At 53.4% G+C, this 14,500-nt stretch overlaps 1 protein-coding gene across 13 annotated transcripts in view; it reads right to left on the reverse strand.

Annotated features, from left to right (window-relative positions):
- Positions 1 to 14,500, reverse strand: part of Arhgef10l (Rho guanine nucleotide exchange factor 10 like) — a 159,780-nt gene that overhangs the window by 71,958 nt on the left and 73,322 nt on the right. For 8 of the 13 annotated variants that reach the window (XM_087551093.1, XM_087551098.1, XM_087551095.1 and 5 more), the window contains 3 exon segments: positions 10,786 to 10,877; positions 9,175 to 9,258; positions 6,883 to 7,052 (listed from right to left, as the gene is read on the reverse strand). In XM_087551093.1, coding sequence (XP_087407219.1) covers positions 6,883 to 7,052; positions 9,175 to 9,258; positions 10,786 to 10,877 — 346 coding nt within the window. 13 annotated transcript variants of the gene reach the window in all.

A 14,500-nucleotide genomic window follows, 5' to 3' on the forward strand; every position in this document is an offset into this window, starting at 1 on the left:
GTCTGGGGTACTGAGAGTCTGGGGGGGACTGAGAGCCTAGAGGGACTAAGAGCCTGGGGGACTGAGAGTCTGGGGGGACTGAGAGCCTGGGGGACTGAGAGTCTGGGGGGACTGAGAGTCTGGGAGACTGAGAACCTGGGGGGACTGAGAGCCTGGGATGTCTGAGAGCCTAAGGGGAATGAGAGCCTAGAGGGACTAAGAGCTCAGGAGAACTGAGAGCCTGGGGGACTGAGAGCCTGGGGGACTGAGAGCCTGGGGGGACTAAGAGCCTGGGGGGGACTGAGAGCCTGGGGGACTGAGAGCCTGGGGGGGACTAAGAGCCTGGGGGGGACTGAGAGCCTGGGGGGACTGAGAGCCTGGGGGGACTGAGAACCTGGGGGGCTGAGAGCCTGGGGAACTGAGAGCCTGGGGGGGCTGAGAGCCTGGGGGGGCTGAGAATCTGGGGGAACTGAGAACCTGGGGGACTGAGAGCCTGGGGGGACTGAGAGCCTGGGGAAACTGAGAGCCTGGAGGACTGAGAGCCTGGAGGACTGAGAGCCTGGGGGGGCTGAGAGCCTGGGGGGACTGAGAGCCTGGGGGACTGAGAGCCTGGGGGGACTGAGAGCCTGGGGGGACTGAGAGCCTGGGGGGGGCTGAGAGCCTGGGGGGGGCTGAGAACCTTGGGACATTAAGAGCCTGAGGTGAAAGAGGGAGCTGAGAGGCTGAGGGGGGATTTTTGAGAGGGGATGGGAGGGAAATGAGGTTGGAGAACCAGCACAGAGTAGAGGCTTTTTAGAAATAAGACGGGCTTTCAGGAAATGGGGAAGCATGTCTCCACCCCTCCCTGTATCCACAGTCATGATTTTTGGTCTCTCGGGAGGAAGGATCATAAAGACCTCTGAAAATCTAATGGAGGAACAGACACCAACCCCAGAAACTGCCTCTCTCCTGAGGCACAATCGACTCTGGCAGTTATATCTCTAGATGGAGCCATCAATGGGTCTATCCTCAGAGTCCTTCAAGGGGCCTTCGGGAGTCATCAGAGCCCTTCCACTTGGCATTTTTCTGAGAAAGAGCAACGGCAAGCGAACACCCCAAAAGGTGCCCAGAGCCTGGCATGTGTGCCCTTCCACACAGTGCAAGCCTCAGTGGGCTCCTGGCTTCCTCTCCTTGCCTCTTTGGCTGAGACCCCCAGCAGTGTTGGCTGGGGTCCCTCCTACTCCTGTGGCTGGCCCTGGTTCTGATGCAGGCAGAACTGTAGGATTGACCGCACCAGAGCCATGCCCAGACTAGAGCCTACCTCTGCTGCCGACTGCTGGGGTGACCACCAGCCACTGCCTACTTTCCTTACGCTAAATCATGATGGAAAGACAGCCATCCCTGGGTGCCCTGAGAACAGTAACAGTGGTCACCATCACTAAGCTCATAGAATCAAATATTGCCAAGTACCTTACGGGGTTCGGCATCCAGTTACAGCATCCATCAGGGTGGAGCATGGGGGCTGCTACTGGGGGCAGAGAAATGCAGACCCAGAGAAGCCAAGGGGTCTGCTGCCCAGGGTCATTCAGTGAAGAGATAGTGAGGCTGGGACTGAACCCAGCTCCACAGGGCTCCACGGCTCATGTTGTGTGGTGCTCAACTGCATGATGCTAGCTACTATTCTTAACAGCGTTGCCCAGAAGCTTAGTCCTACTGTGTAGCCCAAGCTGGTCTTGAATTCCCAATCCTCCTGCCTCAGCTTCCCAAGTACTTGCTTACAGGTGTGTGTGTGGCTACCTGATTCTGGCTAGGAACCTGAATTAAAAAGAAAGAGAAAGAGAGAACCCCGGATCATCCTGGGGGGTCTTAGTGCAATACCACAGGCATTTTGGGGGTTCATTGGCACCCCTCTGGCAGATGTGGGGCAGGGTCAGGGGTGTCTAGGTAAAAATGAGGAAGTGAAAGGAGCAGCTGGCTCATGGCTTCGCCCTTCTGCAGTGCAGGTGACACACATCAAGGACAGACTCCCCAGGCTCACACCCACCCTTCCTCTGTGGCCCAGCAGAACGGCCCCCCTGGGGCCAGGAACGAGGGACGGACAGTACCTTACAATCGCACTTGAGCTTCAGCTCCTGCATGTCTCTACCCCCAACTCTCAAAGCCAAGATGTCTCTCTTAGTCCTGACGTATCTCTCCTTTAGCCTAGTCAGGTCTGGAGAAAGCTGGGGCCCCAAGCGGCCAGGCAGAAGGAGAGCAGGCGAGAAGAGCAGGCGGGACAGCGAGGAGACAAAACACAGACAACGGGAAAAGGAGACTCAGGTCAGATGGCAGACGGACAATCGGGGCAGGCGGGTGGGATAGCAGTCTGGGTGCGTCCAGCTGGAATCTGCACCTGCAGATTCCCAGCAAGCCAGGCAGCTGAACCTGGGCCTCTACTGCAGGGAATCCCAGCTGCTGGGCAGCGGAGTGTGCAGGGAAGCGAGCCCACGACTCCCTCTTGTGGTGAAAGGGAAGTGATCCTTGGATACTCCAGGCCCGATGTTGGGGCTTACAGCATAAGAGCTTGTGAGAAAGACTGCTGATAGGACGGTGGGCTGAGAGACAGGGTAGGGACAATGAACAGTTCTGTGGACAAATGCCTAGAGGAAGGGATACACGGTTAGAGGACGGCTGGACTGATGAGTGGACAGCACAGAGACAGATGGATCTGTGCAAGGATGGACGGACGGGTGGGTGGATGGATGGATGAATGGATGGATGGATGGGTGGGTGGATGGATGGATGATGGATGGATAAATGGATGGTTGGTTGGTTGGTGAATGGATGAAATGGGTGGATGGGTGGATGGATGGATGAATGGATGGATGGATGGGTGGATGGATGGATGGGTGGATGGATGGATGATGGATGGATGGATGGGTGGATGGATGGATGATGGGTGGATGGATGGATGATGGATGGGTAGATGGATGGTTGGTTGGTTGGTGAATGGATGAATGGGTGGGTGGATGGATGGATGGGCAAATAAATGAACAACTGTCTACACTTGGGTGAGTAGCAACAGCTAGGCCAATGGATGGTGGACAGGCAGCTGGATGCCCAGAGGCAGTGCTGAGCTGATAAATACTTACCAACTGGCTCTTGGGAAACACACCCTATGTCTTGATGTTGCCACAGTGTGAAAACCCTCACCTCAGCCAGGTGTTACTGAAGTAACACCATTGAATGTGGACTTGTAATGCAGACAAGCTAGCCCAAGCTCACCCCAGCATTTCCCTGGAGGAAAGGGTGAGTGAATGGAAGTTGTGGGAGGTGGGGGGAGAAAGAAAAGGAAGAAAGGGAGGGATGGACCACAGCATAGAAGCATGAACGGTGGGTGACTGGCTTACATGCTGTCTGGAGAATGACGAGACAGAGAAGCAGACATTTAAATACATGGCCTGTGGGATCCACAGGGGATTCTGATGAAGCACATAGATGATAGAGACACAGTCCACGTCTGGGCAGACAAGCTAACAGAAGATGGAGCAGGGACTCTGCAGGCATCACACGAGTCCTGGCTTCCCAAACAAGCCAGGGAAGCCTCTGGACCTCTCTGCGGTTGCAGACGTCCTCATTGATAAGCATGAGATGTTCAGGACATCTAGCTTTGTGCATGGCTGAACGCACATGTATCCCCAGGCGCCCCATGTAGACCTGGAGCTTAGTAATGACTCAAGTCTGGGAGCCACAGTTTGGCAACTATTAATACAGCCTCGGTGTTTATTAAATGGATGGATGGATGGATCAATGGGTGGAGGAGGAATGACTGGATGGCAGACAGACAGAGAGATAAGGTCTTCTTACCCATATATAAAGCGGAGTCCTGGCCTTACCATTCATGGTTCCGTTGTGTGGCCATGTCACCTAACCTCTCTGAGCTTCACTCATATAAATCAAACTGTTCCTGTCAGCAACACTGCCCGCTCACACCCAGCACACTGGGCAGAATGGGCACACACTGAACCCTGCTCAGCTACAGAGCGAAGCCATCAAGTCCCTTGGTGGCTCCTTACTCTCTAATGGTCAAAAGAATACGGAAGCCTTAGAGCCAAGGTCATGGGCTGAGCTGAGCAGAATGGGACTTGAGGCCAGAGTGGGCGTTTCAGTAATGAGCCCAACCTTCCCACACGGCCCTAGGTGGGTCACAATGGTTGCTTATTAAAGAGGTCACAGGCAGAGCGAAAAGGAGGGTCTCACTGCAGCCCACCTCACACCCAGCAAACCTCTGTTGACCATGGTGGCCAATCAAACAGCCACCTGGGGACCAACGAAGCTCAAGGCACATGCTCACACCTGAGACGGTGGCTTCTAAGTTCCCTTCAGAGACCCTTTGAGCAATTTTTTGGGCTATAGTTGATCGGACCAGGCATCTTGAGGTAGGGACTCCACTAGATAGCTTGGAGCTAGGGTTCCAGTCAGACTCCCAAGAACAGGATAAAATGCTTCCCCAGATGCCTGCCACTCAGAGCCCTGCAGCACACAAGGCACACACAGCACATATATGCAAGCAACAGTGGCCCCGAAACACGCAGTGGCTGCAATGCCGGGCGGAGAGTGGGGACCCCAGCAGCTCTGGAGAGGAAAGTCTCACAGGCAGTGCTTAGCAGTGTCCCTAGACAGAGAGGGCAGAGAGGAAAAGCCATGCACGCCTTCCCATCTGCCTGGGAACCAGCCCTTAGGAAGCACAGCGGCCATAGCAGATGGGTAGAGAAAATGCCCTCCTGTTAAAAATCCCTAGAACTGCACTATGGGACATTGCTGCAGAAGACTGCGAAGCCACACCCAACCCCTACCCTAAAGAGAGTTTCTTAAGGGGCACAAATTTCCAATAAGACAGAGACCTAGGGGGAGAAGCCCATTCCAGCACTCCTTAAAGCTGTATGGGTCACTTGCGCCCTGAAGTCAGAGCTAAAAGGTGAACTCTGATTTAGGGTCCCTGGGAGGAAGGTCCTGGCATCTGTGACATCAACCAGCTCCTGCAGGTCCCTCTCAGGTCTCCAGCAAGAAGGTAAGGGGGGAGCCAGGCATAGTGGTGCCCACTTTAATCCCTGCACTAGGGGGACAGAGGCAGATGGATCTCTGAGTTCAAGGCCAGGCTGGTCTACATAGAGAAATCCTGTCTCAAAAAAAAAAAAAAAAAAAAAAAAAAGAAGAGGGAAGGGGGAGCGAGGTGGGATCAGCCCCTGGGTGGAGTGGCCCTGGGTGATGAGGAAGGACCACAGCATGCCTGGGGTACTGAGTCTCCATGTCACCATGGGAACAGCAGAGTCTGACATACCCTGATCTGTGTGGAGAAATGACTCGGGGCGTTGGAGAGCCCGTGGTGTACAGCACCTCTTCTCTGAGGGAGCATATGACACCCCCTCTGAAGACAGGAAACGATCACAGGCTGCCTGGGCTGTCTCTCTGGTTTGCAGGCACCACGGGATTCTCTTAGGCTTCAGGAGTCCTGCCCCAACTCTGACCTGGCTTTACTGGTCCCCAACATGTGTCAGGCATCCTGCTGGGCAGGACCCACTCATAGAAATAAACAGGCAACAGCCCCACCTCTTTGTCTGTCTGTCTCTCTGTCTCTGTCTCTCTGTCTGTCTCTGTCTCTGTCTCTGTCTCTGTCTCTGTCTCTCTCTCTCTCTCTCTCTCTCTCTCTCTCTCTCTCTCTCTCTCATAAAGATAGGGTCTCATGTAGCCCAGGCTGGCCTCAAACTTCTCAGCAGCAGGTGACAATCTTGAACTTCTGACCCTCTTGCCTTCACCAGCCTAGTGCTGGCGTTATAGATGCACGTCACCAGACTCGGTTTATGAGGTGCTGGGAATCAGAGCTCCCCCCACCCCATGCACTCTGGGTAAACACTCTACCAACTGAGCCACTTCCATAGCCCTTCTCACCAGTCTTAAATGATGCCATGCTCAGTATCTCCTCCTAGACCATAAAGGTCCACCAAGCCTGGGTCAGGTCTTCTTGGTCTCACAGAATCCCACCCATGACCTAAGACGATACTCAACAGGGTCTTACGAACTCTGCTTTGCTGTTGGCGAGCATTAAAGCCCTTCCTGCGGCCTATCCTGAGACACCTTAGGTCTAGACCGTTGGGCTTGCCCACCACGAGGCTGAGCTTTTCCCAGGAAGCTCCTGAAACCAAGTAATAGTCTGTGGATGCAGCTGGAGCTAGCTAGCCACTAATCCCAGCCAGCCTGAACTCCAGACCTCATGTCTAAAAGAAGCCAGCCGGTCACCTCTGGTCAGGCTGGACCGTTAAGCTTTGCCTGAAGAATCTTAGTCTCTGCATGGAACATGACAGGAGCGGGAACAGAGCAGGAGAAGGAGAAGCAGATCTCCAGCCCAGCAGCTCCTCGTGAAACAGACGGGGGAAGGCTGCGTGAGGTAGACAGCCAGAAAGCACAGGCCAGGCCAGAGCAGCTCTGATGCGGCCCTCTGCTCACACACCACCATCACCTGTCCATTCCCCATGGCAAATGGTACCTATGGATCTGAGGATGTACCCAGTAGAGCAGGAGACCAAGCAAAGGAGCCAACCGTCCACTGTGCCCATTTAGCTGGGCTGTGAGGACTTCTGGGTTAGGTAGAATTCTGAAAACCAGCCTGAGCCCATAAACACAGTGAGCAACTGACCTAGTCTGCCTAGAAATGCAGGAGGCAGGGGAGCACCTGTCTCTGGTTCAGGACCTCCATGGCCAAACAGTGGATTCCAGGTCACTTCCTGGCTCAGGATGACCCAGTGATCTTACTGATCAGTCACCATATACTATTGGAAACTGATGGTACCCAGATAGGGGTCTAGTGCCTGTCTCTCACCACCCACATCCCTTCCTGAAAGAGTCTGCGTGCCCAGACTCTTGAGAAATGTCCCCCAAGCTCCTCACCTTGGGCTGGAAGGACCCTCGGTGCTTAGTAGGCTCTGCCTCTGGTTTGGTCTCCTCCCCAGAGTCCTCGCTGTAGCTCTCGAACTCGCTGGAGCTCCAGCCTAGGTCCTCAGCCTCACGGGGTGCTCCGGCACGATGCACATCCTCGTAAAGAAGGCTCCGCTCTGCCCCTGCCAGCCAGTGACAATCTGGTGAGTCAGAGGCCCCAGCCCCAGCCTCTGGAACCCCAATAGGTAAGGCATAAGAGAGGGAGGGAGGACGGAGCAGATGTACTGATCTGGCCCCAGACTCAGTTCCACTGCCTCAGAGACTAGGCCAGCATGTCTCTCATCGACCGACATGGAGGAAGGACTCCTTAAGTCCCTCTTAGCACATCCCTCTGAGAACAAGGTGCCCATTCTCAGCCTCTTTGGCATTTTTTGCGGGAGAGAGAGGAAACATCAGAGTCAAGTCCAACTGGAGGCCTAGCGTGCTCCTGGGTTAGTGGAGATTTCTAAAGCATCAATAGGAAGACACAGGAAGGGGCGGGACTTCCTTAATGCTGCATCCCTCCCACGTGGTCCAAATGGTCCATGCAGTCTGCAAGAATCCAGAAGGGGGCGCACCTGGCCCAGAGTTCAGAAGGCACCCTCGCTTTCAAAGACAGCAGGAAGTGCTTTCAAATGGGAAATGGGGATAGTGAATTGGACTGTCCTCTCTCCAAAGGGACAGAACCCAACTGGGCACTTGCGTGGGGGTGGGGAGGGGTTATGCCTCAGGATCTGTCAAGCTTGCTTTTCAAATGTGGAGCTCTCATGGGGACCTGAGGCTTGCCAATTTGACCAGCCTAGTTGGCCCGCAAGCCTGAGGGATCTACTTCTGCCTCGCTAGCTATGGGATTAGACCAGGCTCAGCATTTTTATGTGAGTTCTGAGGATCAAACTTAAATGTTCCTGCCTGGTAGCAGGCACTTTACCTCCTGTCACGGGGAGGTCATTTTTAAGCCGAAACACTAGTGACTAGCATCTCCAGGGGTGGAGCAGCAGGCCACATTGGCTGTGACCTTGAAGGAAGGGCTGGCAGCACTGTTTCTGCATTCAATATGAAGGCAGCTATAGCCCAAGGAGACAGACCAGGTCCTAAGGATGCCCAGAGGAAGACCCACGGTGCCACCTGAGGGCAGCAAAGACCAGGGCGGGGTCATCAGCTATTCAGGTAGGAATAGTCTGGCCTCTACAGATGAGACTCCTCATCTGTAAAGTTAGGACATAATACCCCAACCACAGACTACATGGCAACATGTGAAGACTCGGGCTGGAGCAATGGGGTGCACCTGTAATCCCGGATGACTTCCAGGGCCAATAAGGGAAAATGATGAGTCCAAACCAGCCTTAGCTACATGGCAAGACCCCGATTCAAAGGACGGAGCAAGGGTCAGAAATACAGCTCCAGCATAGAGGGCCAGCCTTGGCTACATGGCAAGACCCCGTTTCAAAGGACGGAGCAAGGGTCAGAAATACAGCTCCAGCATAGAGGGCCAGCCTTGGCTACATGGCAAGACCCCGATTCAAAGGACGGAGCAAGGGTCAGAAATACAGCTCCAGCATAGAGGGCCAGCCTTGGCTACATGGCAAGACCCCGTTTCAAAGGACGGAGCAAGGGTCAGAAATACAGCTCCAGCATAGAGGGCTAACCTTGGCTACATGGCAAGACTTCATTTCAAAGGACCGAGCAAGGGTCAGACACAGCTCAAGCACAGAGGGCTAGCACACACGAGGTCTTGAGTTTGAATCCTCAGTACTGCACACACTGTGTGGATGTGCGCCCACGCGTGCATGTGTGAGTGTATGTATGTGCACACGTGTACACACACATGCATACGTGTACAGAACAGCCTGGCTTCCTGTGTCTCAATCCCAGCCACCTGTCCCTTTTCCATATTCAGCGCACAGCCTCTCTGTGTGACCCTGTAGGTCTAACAAGCTGTCGCCTTCCACCACTGCCCTGAGAGGCCTCCAGAGCTATCTATCTCATCTTCCCTCAAGTCAATCACAGCTTGGGAAGGGTGAGACGACCTTCTTCAGGAACTCAAAGGTTAATGTCATCCTATCTGAGACCCCAAACCCTACCCTGCCCAGTTTGCCCAGACCTGGGGTTATGACAGTCTCTGCTTGTGTATCTGCAGGGTGTGAAAGGTGGGGAGAGAGAGCAATGGGAACAGAAGGAGAGGAAGAGACACTGCCCCACCCCTAAGCATGGCTCTCCCTCTCCTACCCAGAGAAAGGCCAGGAAGGGAGCCACAAGGGGCCATACCGGGCTGATGGGCGTCTGGGCTCTCACAGGGGACGTCGTCATAAATCACATCTTCCTCCAGGGCAGGGAAAGTGAACCGGTCAACTGTAACCAAAGGGAGAAAGGTCACCCAAGAGACTTATGGTGGCAGCCGTGGAGGACCAACCAGCTGGCAGCCATCCATGTATCCTGACTTTCATCGTTGCAGAGGATACAATTCACTGCTTTTCTCTGGCCCACCGGCCTTCTCAGTGCCTGCCACAGACCCCACCTTGCCTCCCTCCCTGCCACCCACAGACCTCCATCTTGACCACAGCACCTGCAGGGAGGCCATACACTGATGCCTCAGAGTGGGCAGAGTGGGAGGTTGGGAATTGCGATAGTTTGTAAATGCTCGGCCAAGGGAGCGGCACTATTAGGAGGTGTGGCCCTGTTGGAGTGGGCGTGGCCTCGTTGGAGTGGGTGTGTCACTGTGGGTGGGGGCTTTAAGACCCTCATCCTAGCTGCCTGGAAGCCAGTCTTCCACTAGCAGCCCTCAGATGAAGATGTAGAACTCTCAGCTCCTCCTGCACCATGCCTGCCTGGATGCTGCTATGCTCCCGCCTTGATGATAATGGACTGAACTTCTGAACCTCTGAACCTGTAAGCCATTCCCAATTAAATGTTGTCCTTACAAGAGTTGCCTTGGTCATGGTGTCTGTTCACAGCAGTAAAACCCTAACTAAGATAGGAATCTAACCTGATCTGAGCCCAGGGCCTCCTAGAAAGACCCAGACCTCCGGGTTGGAGAGATGGCTCAGTGGTTAAGACCACCCGACTGCTCTTCCAGAGGTCCTGAGTTCAATTCCCAGCAACCACATGGTGGCTCACAACCATCTGTAATGGGATCCAATGCCCTCTTCTGGTGTGTGTGAAGACAGTAACAGTGTATTCATATAAATAAAAAAAAACCTTTAAAAAAAAAAAAAAAGACCCAGACCTCCTCTAAGGGATGTCTTCCTGGGTCTTGCAGCATCCAGAGCCAGGCCAGGTTTTGTCCCTCATACCCTCTTCCTCTCATCCATCCCAGGCTCCAGTGGGCCCACACTGACCTCCCTCTGAAGCATCAGGACCCTGACCCTTCCTCTCCTGGAATGGTGGTGACAGTCCTCACTGGTCCCTGCCCTTCTTCTCTGTCTTTATCTCACCCACCCCCTGAAGAGATGAGCCCTAAATGTCACATCAAGGTCCTTTGGCAAAGGCACCTGGGGGAGCTAGAGAGCTGTCAGCCTGCTTCACCCCTACATGCACAGCTCTAACTTGAGGTACTTGGAGCATCCCCTGGAGCCAGGCATCCCCTGGACACCGGCTCTTACAGAAGCTGCTCCTCTGTAAGGGGGGTTCTCCACCCAGAGCGCCTGTCACAGTCACCAAGGAGCTAACTCTTGGCAGAGCCTCTGAGAGCAGGTGGACAGCTGGATTAAGGATCTAGGGCTCTGGTGAGCAGTGGGCAGGTACTCCATCACAGACAGCCCCCAAGTGTGTGGCAACCCTCCCGTGGGCTCTCAAGCACCAGTGCCAGCTCTTGGCCTGGAGACCAAGAGACCATCTTGGTTCTCCCTGGAGTGGGGGGCTGGGGGGAGGGGCACTTACTGCGACGTGAGCTCTTCCGCTTCCAGCTGGAATGCCGGACCCCAGAGAGCGCCGCGCCCACCGCATCCCCATTGCTGACCACAGTGGGTGCCCTGCAGAGAGATGGCTCAGTGAGATTACAGCCTCCTCACCAGACTGGAAGGATGTGGAGGATGGCCTAATGGTTAGGGCCTCGGGTCATCTAAGCTGGCTGGCCTTCCAAAACGGAGTAGACCTTGGCTCTGATTCAGGGCTGGCAGGGTTACAAATTGCTATGCTTTTTTACTGTGCATTTCCCCCTGACCTCACAGACATACTCTGTTTCACTGTGCAAGGCAGAGGCTTCGTTTGCTCTGACCCTCATTCCCAGTAAGTCTCAAACCGTTCTGTCTTTGGGATCGGATTATGTTCAAATGTACCATTTTAAAAATCGCTGAGTTGAACTTCATTTAAATAAAATCACGAAGTGGATTTTGACCTGGGGTGCTCTTTTAACAGTCCCTGAGAGGCCTTCAACGTCCTTCTGCTGTTTTGAACTGGAAGTCTTTGTGAGACAGAGGAGCGTTCGCAGCACTAACAAATATAAAGTCAAAACGGCTGACCTCAGGCCTGCGTGCTGCTACATCCAACATTTAACAGCAATTTAAACCTTTATGAACGATTAAACAGGCATACCCATCTCATTAGTATGCAAATTTGTTTTTCTCTTTACAAAATGTGCTTTAAAATAAATGTCTTAACGATCTATCATTACCAAATGCCCGGTGCATATACCTGTTTTATATCTCCGTGTATCTGAGGTTGGATATTAAGTTTCTTAGGTTAAAAGGGGGTCACGACTTGGGGAAAGTTTAGGAAGTTTTATCCCCGTCTCCAGGCTGGGAACAGGCTCCCTCAGTTACTGAGATCACTGGGCTAATTAGAGGATGATGAGACTCGAGTCTGCCTGCTGTGAGGATGGTGTTCCCTGACTACTCAAAAGGTGAGGTTGGGGGCAGGCGGGATGGCTCAGTAGATAAAGATGCTTGCTGCCAAGTCTAAAGGCCTGAGTTTGATTCCCAGGACCCACAGAGTGGAAGGTGTTCGCTTACAGACAATCCTACTAGGCTCCTCCCAACAGTGACCTAGCAACAGTTACGTCATCACCTGCCACCATTACTACTACGTGCTCCTCCACCACGAACTGTGGGTGGCCTGGCAGCCTATAATAGGACTACTCGATACCCCACCCTTTACCTCTCTCTGTCTCTCTGTCGTTTGCTCTTTCTCGCTCTCTTGCTCTCTCTCTCTCTCTCTCTCTCTCTTTCTCCCTCTCTCCTCTGTGTCACACACACACACACACACACACACACACACACATGTTCAGACTGGCCTCCTTCTCTTTCCATCCTTCTCTGCCCCCCCTTTCTCTGCCTCCTCCCCTTTTCCAGAGCGCTGCTCCCCTTCCCCCACAATAAACACTCCTTATGTCAGGTTTCATGGTGTGATTTCTCAGTGGGATACCTTGGCGTGGGCCCACCAGGTATCTCCTTATCCCCCCACTGCTGCCACATTATATTTCATTACAGAAGGAAAGATCCAACCTCCTTACATTATCTTTCAGACATACACATGGGCGCACATACACACACACACACACACACACACACACACACACACACACACACAATAAATAAATAAAGTTTTAAACCATTTTTAAAGCTGAGGCTTGCACTTAAATCTTCACCCACACCCCAGCCCCACTGTGTCACACAGCCGTACCCTACCCTACCTGCTGTGGGATTGAATGAGAATGGCCCTCATAGGTTCATAGTTGCACCCTTAGTCCCCAACTGATGAACTGACAGGCAAGAATTAGGTGGTTTGACCTTGTTGGGAAAGGCAGCCATTCTTGTGATATTTCAGCAAAGGATGTGGCTGCATTTTGCCCTTGTCAAAAAAAAAAAAAATCTGCTAAACGGAAAAGTTTTGGGTGGATGGTGTTGGCAGAGGAGATTTCAAGACAGCCCAGGACTGACAGTGTCCTGTGGTGATCTCATACAGATCTACAGTGGAAAGAAGCAAGCCCGTAAGCAACACCCTCCAGGGCCTCTGCATCAGCTCCTGCCTCCAGGTTCCTGCCCTGTTTGAGTTCTTGTCTTGACTTCCTGCTATGATGGAAAGTGAAGAGGAAGTGTGAGCCAGATTAACCCTTTCCTCTCCAAGTTGCTTTTGGCCATGGCGTTCTATCACAGCAATAGGAACCCTGACTAAGACACTTGCTTAACCCTATCGTGTTTTGTTTTGGTGAGGAAGGTGAGAAACAGCGCTCAGCACAGAACCCCAGGTTGGTACAACCCCAGGTTGGCCAAGTCTCCATCACTGAGGTTTGTGATCCTGCCAAAGGCCACTGGTTGAAATGCTCACCCACAAGGGGACAGTGAGCGGAGATGGGGTCCGTGGGGAAGGGATTAGGCAATGAGACAGAGACCCATGGGAAGGATCAATGTCCTTAGAAAAGAAGCCACCAGCAGCCCCTTCACCCTCCCACCAGGAGAGTTCACAAGAAGATGACGGCCATCTGTAGCTGAGAAAATGGTCCCCAGTAGACTCTCGCTGCCTCCATCTTGGCTTCAGCCATGCTTCTGCACCCTGAGGCCTCACACCTTGCACTGGAGACAAAGCCTGGCTACAGTAACACCGCGTGGCCTGCACTTACACTCTCCAGCAGCACAAAAGAGAAAGGAAGGAAGGAAGCCAGAGTGTTCAATCTCAAAGGCCAGAGAATTCCGGGAGAGCAGAAGGCCACCCAGCATGCCTCTGTCCCCAAAACCCAAAGGCCTCGTGTGCTCCCCCCTCCTCTCTCACAGCGATGACCTGCTCTGCCCTGCCTGCCTCACACCTTCATCCCCACAGGAGGAACACAGGGCCCAGGATCCAGAGCTGTGAGAGATGACATCCGCTGTTCATAAGACACCCCTCGCCCATCTGTCTTAGTCAGGGCTTCACTGCTGTGAGCAGACACCATGACCAAGTCAAGCCTTGTGAGGACAGCATTTCATTGGGGCTGGCTCACAGGTTCAGAGGTTCGGTCCAATATCATCAAGGCAGGAGCATGTCAGCATCTGAACAGGCATGGTGCAGGCAGAGCTGAGAGTTCTACATCTTCATCTGAGGGCTGCTAGTGGAAGACTGGCTTCCAGGCAGCTAGGATGAGGGTCTTAAAGCCCCCACCCTCAGTGGCATAGCTACTCCAACAAGGCCACGCCTACTACAACAGTGCCACACTTTCTAACAGTACCATTCCCTGGGCAGAAAATATCCAAACCAGCACACCATCCTTCCTTCCCCCTCCCTCTTCCCTCTCCTTCCTTGCCTCCCTCCTTTGTGCAGGAAATACAACCCCAGGTCTTACTCATGCCAGACACTCATCCCTCTGCCATGCAGAATGCCCAGATATTGCTTCAGAGTAAGCCAGGCTGACACTGCCCAAGAGAAAGCCTGACAGTCACCTCAAAGGCTATCACAACTTTGCTGACAACAGATCCTGCCTACGCTTTGAAGTGGACTTCGAGGTTGAGCAAGGCATTACTCGGTGAGGTCAAGTAGCTCCAGAGGGATCTGGAAGTGCCAGGAGTATACTACATACCACGGGGAGGCTGAAGAATGAACCTCCTGGCTGTGTGTCACCAGGGCACAGGGACATCAAGCATAGTTCCTGATCCTGCAACTGAGCCGGGTGGAAGGCATCATCTAT

This window comes from Rattus norvegicus, chromosome 5, assembly GCF_021556685.1.
Source record: "Rattus norvegicus strain SHRSP/BbbUtx chromosome 5, alternate assembly SHRSP_T2T, whole genome shotgun sequence".
NCBI classification, from domain to species: domain Eukaryota; kingdom Metazoa; phylum Chordata; class Mammalia; order Rodentia; family Muridae; genus Rattus; species Rattus norvegicus.